The sequence below is a fragment of the Triticum aestivum genome, chromosome 1A, assembly GCF_018294505.1.
Source record: "Triticum aestivum cultivar Chinese Spring chromosome 1A, IWGSC CS RefSeq v2.1, whole genome shotgun sequence".
Lineage (NCBI taxonomy): Eukaryota > Viridiplantae > Streptophyta > Magnoliopsida > Poales > Poaceae > Triticum > Triticum aestivum.
The window spans coordinates 427533170-427537436 of NC_057794.1; the positions used below are offsets into that span (position 1 = coordinate 427533170).

Below are 4267 nucleotides of genomic sequence, written 5' to 3' on the forward strand. Positions count from 1 at the left end.
GGGTCACATCGACATGTCCCTTCCGTTTACAGGTTCGTATATCTCACATGAAGCTCGCTCCCTCTTCATAACTTCACAAAGTCATCCGGCCGGGAGTAGAATTTTGACATAAAACTGCAGAAAGCGGAAGCATTATACTACGACTCTACGAGACTCGTGGACATTATCTGATGAATGAGAAGAAGTGAAAATCTGACGCCAAATACACAAGCTGACATAAAAATCGACATGGAGGATTATTCTTCAGTGTCGATCCGACAGTTCCGATACATTATATATACACAGCAAAATAATGGCACACCGATAATGTTCGTGTGATCTGCGACTAGCTAATAGAGCACGTAGTAAGTATTTGGCGGTGGTATTTACAGGGTCTCGCAAAAGAATGAAGGAAACAAGCGACCGGTAGCCGAGTGCACGTCTTGAGGTTGGTTCAGGCGCGGACGTTGGCCTGGGCGAGGCCGAAGCCTTTGCCGTTGGCCATCATGAGCTTGAACTCGTCGAAGGAGACGAGGCCGTCGCCGTTGCGGTCGACGCCCTCGATCATGCGGCGGCACTGCGCGACGGTGGCGGCCTCGCCGAGGCCGCGCAGCACGCGCGCGAGCTCGGCGGGGGAGATGACGCCGTTGCCGTCGGCGTCGAAGACGCGGAAGGCGTGCCGGAGGTCCTCCTCGACGGCGGCGTCGGGCGCGGCGTTGATGGCGGCGAACTCGGCGAGGCTGATGTAGCCGTCGCCGTCCGAGTCGGCCTCCTCCATCATGCGCGACACCTCGTCGTCCGTGACCGCGTGGCCCACGCTCTCGAACAGCGCCGCCAGCTCGGCCCGCGAGATCCTGCCGTCGCCGTTGGCGTCGAACTTGCGGAACACGCGCTCCATCTCGTCCTCCCGCACAGAGGGCGACCGCGCCGGCGACGGCGGCGTCGACGATGACTTGGTGGAGGAGGAGCGGCTGGCGCGGCCGCCGCTGCGGCTGCGGGAGAAGAGCGCGCGCATCTTGCCCATGGACGGGAGAGGGTGCTGTCGCTGCGCGATCGAGTGGGAGGTCTGGATTGGATGATGTTGTGAGGTTAACAGGCGGGTTGAGGATCTGGAGGTTGGAGGTGGGGCGTACTTATAGGAGGGAGAGCGGGAGGACGCGGTTTTGGGTTGTTGCTGCCGTTAAGGATTCGGTTGCGCGTGAGCGGAGGCGGGGCTGACAGGTGGGGCCAGCGGGGGTCGGGAAGGCTCCCGACGCCTAACCTTTCGGAGTGGCGCGGACGGAGTTGTTTGCGCGTCTTTTCCGTTGGGTTTTGCTCCCATACGGATAGGGCCGCCATGCCATGCCAGGGCATGGCGGACGCGACCCGCGCCCCTGTTTTTGCGGCGGGGAGGAGCAGGGGAATACCGACTACCGGCTGGAGCTTTGCGGCGGGAGCGCGTACAGCGGCGGTGGCGGTACCTATCCTACCGGGACTCCTTTGTTTCTTTGTTTCTTTCTTTACCGCGAACTACCGACCACGCGTGCGGTGCAAGCCAAGTCGTCAAGCCTCGTTTGTCACACGCAGCATCGGCGGCGCCGCGACGACCTTTTTACAATACGAGGTGGTGAAGATTCGGCCGTACGCGTCCAAACCACTTGCTCACTGTGCCGGGCCTACGTGGCCGTGATCGCGACCGTGAGCGAGGCCGGGGCAGGCGACCCGCAGCGGCTACCAGGTCTCTCTGTCGCGTTTTGCCGGGCGGTAGGCACTAGCTTGGGTGCTCCGTACGCTCTCTGGCTAGCTGCCGCGTCGCGGTCCGGGGGCGACGTGGAGGCCGTCCGCGCGGCGGGTCCTGGGATCTGTGGGTCGCGTCGCCCTCGGCTGGTGGCTGCGAAACCGGGGGCCGGGGCCCCGTTGGTGGTGGGTGTGAGACGACGGGAGAGGAGGTGGTGCCACGTCCTATCGCCATGTCGTCGTCGTCGTCGTCGTTGTGGATTTGTTAGGAGACATGACTGCACGGGACGACGGGAAGGAGCGGCCCGTCGTTTACACCAACGGCGAGGCCGCTGCAGATGCGCGGCGTGTCGATCGCTTGCGTGGCGAGCATCACCAGGGTTTGCTTCGCTTTTGAGCCCAGCCTGACGACACAGATGATCTCGTAGAGGTAGAGCAGCCAATTCGCGCGCACGTCCATAGTGCGCATCGTAATCTGTTCCAAGACAGGATCAGAAATCAGAGAAGGCGATAGTTGCCATGGACGTGAAGGAGAACCGATTCTTTTCCTCTCTATTTTATTTGTGTGTGTGGCAACCTCTGATTCTTTCCTTTGACGCGACAACAAGAACCGGTTTGGCTCTTTCTGAAAAATATCTCCGCCGCCCGGACCATGGCAGCGGCTAATCATCAAGCTGCCAAGATTCCCCCTATAGCTTAGCCTGTCACTGTCACGATAAGGAATGGCCGGCGTCTTGGTCAAAAAAAGAGAGGCGTGGAACTGCGCCGTGTGGGCACGTGTCATCCGGTCCGCGCGGAGAGACCACGTGTTTTCTCTTCTCTTTTCTCCCCCGGTCCTTTTCGCTCATTGCGTACGTACTAGAATGTTCTTCTGCAGCTCGGCAGTCAAAGTCAGGTCGACATGCACTGTTAATCGACAGATGGAGGATCGAGATACGAGGGACGGAGAGAGATATCCATCCGTCGCCATGCATGAGCACTCATTCCCGAATTCTGAGAAGAAGCAGGGAAGCTTCCGTGCGTGCTATCGTGGAATGCAGAGAAAGGATGTGCGGGTTCCTCGATTTTTTTATTTTTTTGCGAGGGGGCTTCCTCGATTCTTAACCCACGGCTGCCGACTGGCATGTCGTGCAGCGCAGAGTGGAGGAGGACGGGATGAACTTTGGCTCACCCGTGCGAGGTGCCGTAGGCAAGGACGAAGCTGCGCTTTATTCTGTGCTCCGTACGCATGCCCGCGCGTTGCTAATGAAAAGCATTGTTAACAGAAAAAAGCAAGGTAAATGAACATCAGAGGGTTTAAGCTTAAAAGACAATATAAAATATAAAGAGTATAAAAAGGGGAAAGAACTTTTGAATTGCAGTTATAAAATTGTCATTTCTAACAATAAAATATGAATGATGAACTACATAAGTGTAGTACTGTCGCCTAACACATATATATTGTAAAAAAAAATGAATGTAAGGAAAAACTTATGAGTAAAATTGTCATTTCTAACAATAAAATATGAATGATGAACTACATAAGTGTAGTACTGCAAAAGTGTAGCTTATGACTTACATGTATGACTTGCTTATGTGAGGTAACCACATATCTGCTACTATCAGTTTAGGCATACTGAAAATGCTTGTGCCCTTCAGACGCCTAACATCTTGATTTGCTGACCAATTAAGAGAGGCATGTCAAAGATAAAATTTAATTCCTTTTATCCAGTAATGTAGGGGAAGGTACATGGTTATACATCCGAATCCGATGATCTCAAATGTGCTGAGACCAAGCGTACTCTCAGTCTGTATTCAGTTTCGTCTACGCTGGGTAATATTCAGTCTGTATTCAGCTTCGACTATTTTCACTCAAATGATCAGATTTGCATCATTTTATCGAGTAATGGAGGGGAATGGACTGAACCATACGGTTCAGGCCCTTTTTAACATGCCAAGTACTCTACTAGCAAATGCCAACCCTTCACCTGTGTGAAGTTCAGAAGTTCAGGTGTCGTACGAGTGCATCATAGCTGCACAAGCATCTTCCTCTAATGGTTTATGTGGCGCCAAGATCACGGAGTGATAACCGTACAAGTTCATCTGCTCATCTCTGGAAACATAATACAGTGAAGACTCATCCTGTTGTACAAGCAGTACTGGTTAAACCGATTAACCGAACCTCAGTCACTCTAAAAAATTCAGTAACTCTAGAGTTCAGGTTGTTATCCTGTTGTACGCATGGTCGTTTACCAAATATCTGTAGCTCTAGAGTTCAGGTTGCCAGAATAGAACAGAAGCTAGAAAACTAGCTTCAGGTTGTGTAAAATGTCAAAATCACCATGCTAGTGTCTCAGGTTCTAGGTTAAACATTTTAGAGCCATATGTTCAGGTTCAGTCCTAATCCCTCGGACCAGCTTCATAACTGACTTAAACCATGCCACGGTGTAACTAGTTTCAAGATCCCAAGTAGCACCCTGTTTTGAACTGTATGCACATATGAGCTGGTTACCAGCATGTGCACATGGCAAATAAACAGATCGGCCAATAAACTGAGTTGCTAGGGTTTAATTCCATTTCATATAAAAACTAG

General features: G+C 52.8%; 1 protein-coding gene across 1 annotated transcript; it reads right to left on the reverse strand.

The window, feature by feature from the left end:
- Positions 1–217: 217 nt before the first annotated feature.
- On the reverse strand, positions 218–1099 carry LOC123142464 (probable calcium-binding protein CML15). Its single transcript, XM_044561392.1, has one exon. The coding sequence runs from the start codon at positions 1001–1003 to the stop codon at positions 434–436; it is 570 nt and encodes a 189-aa protein (XP_044417327.1). The 5' UTR covers positions 1004–1099; the 3' UTR covers positions 218–433.
- Between the last annotated feature and the right edge of the window lie 3168 nt (positions 1100–4267).

Bases quoted from the DNA above. Each gene is read 5' to 3' on its own strand.
- LOC123142464 (XM_044561392.1), bottom strand. From the start codon at position 1,003: ATGGGCAAGATGCGCGCGCTCTTCTCCCGCAGCCGCAGCGGCGGCCGC.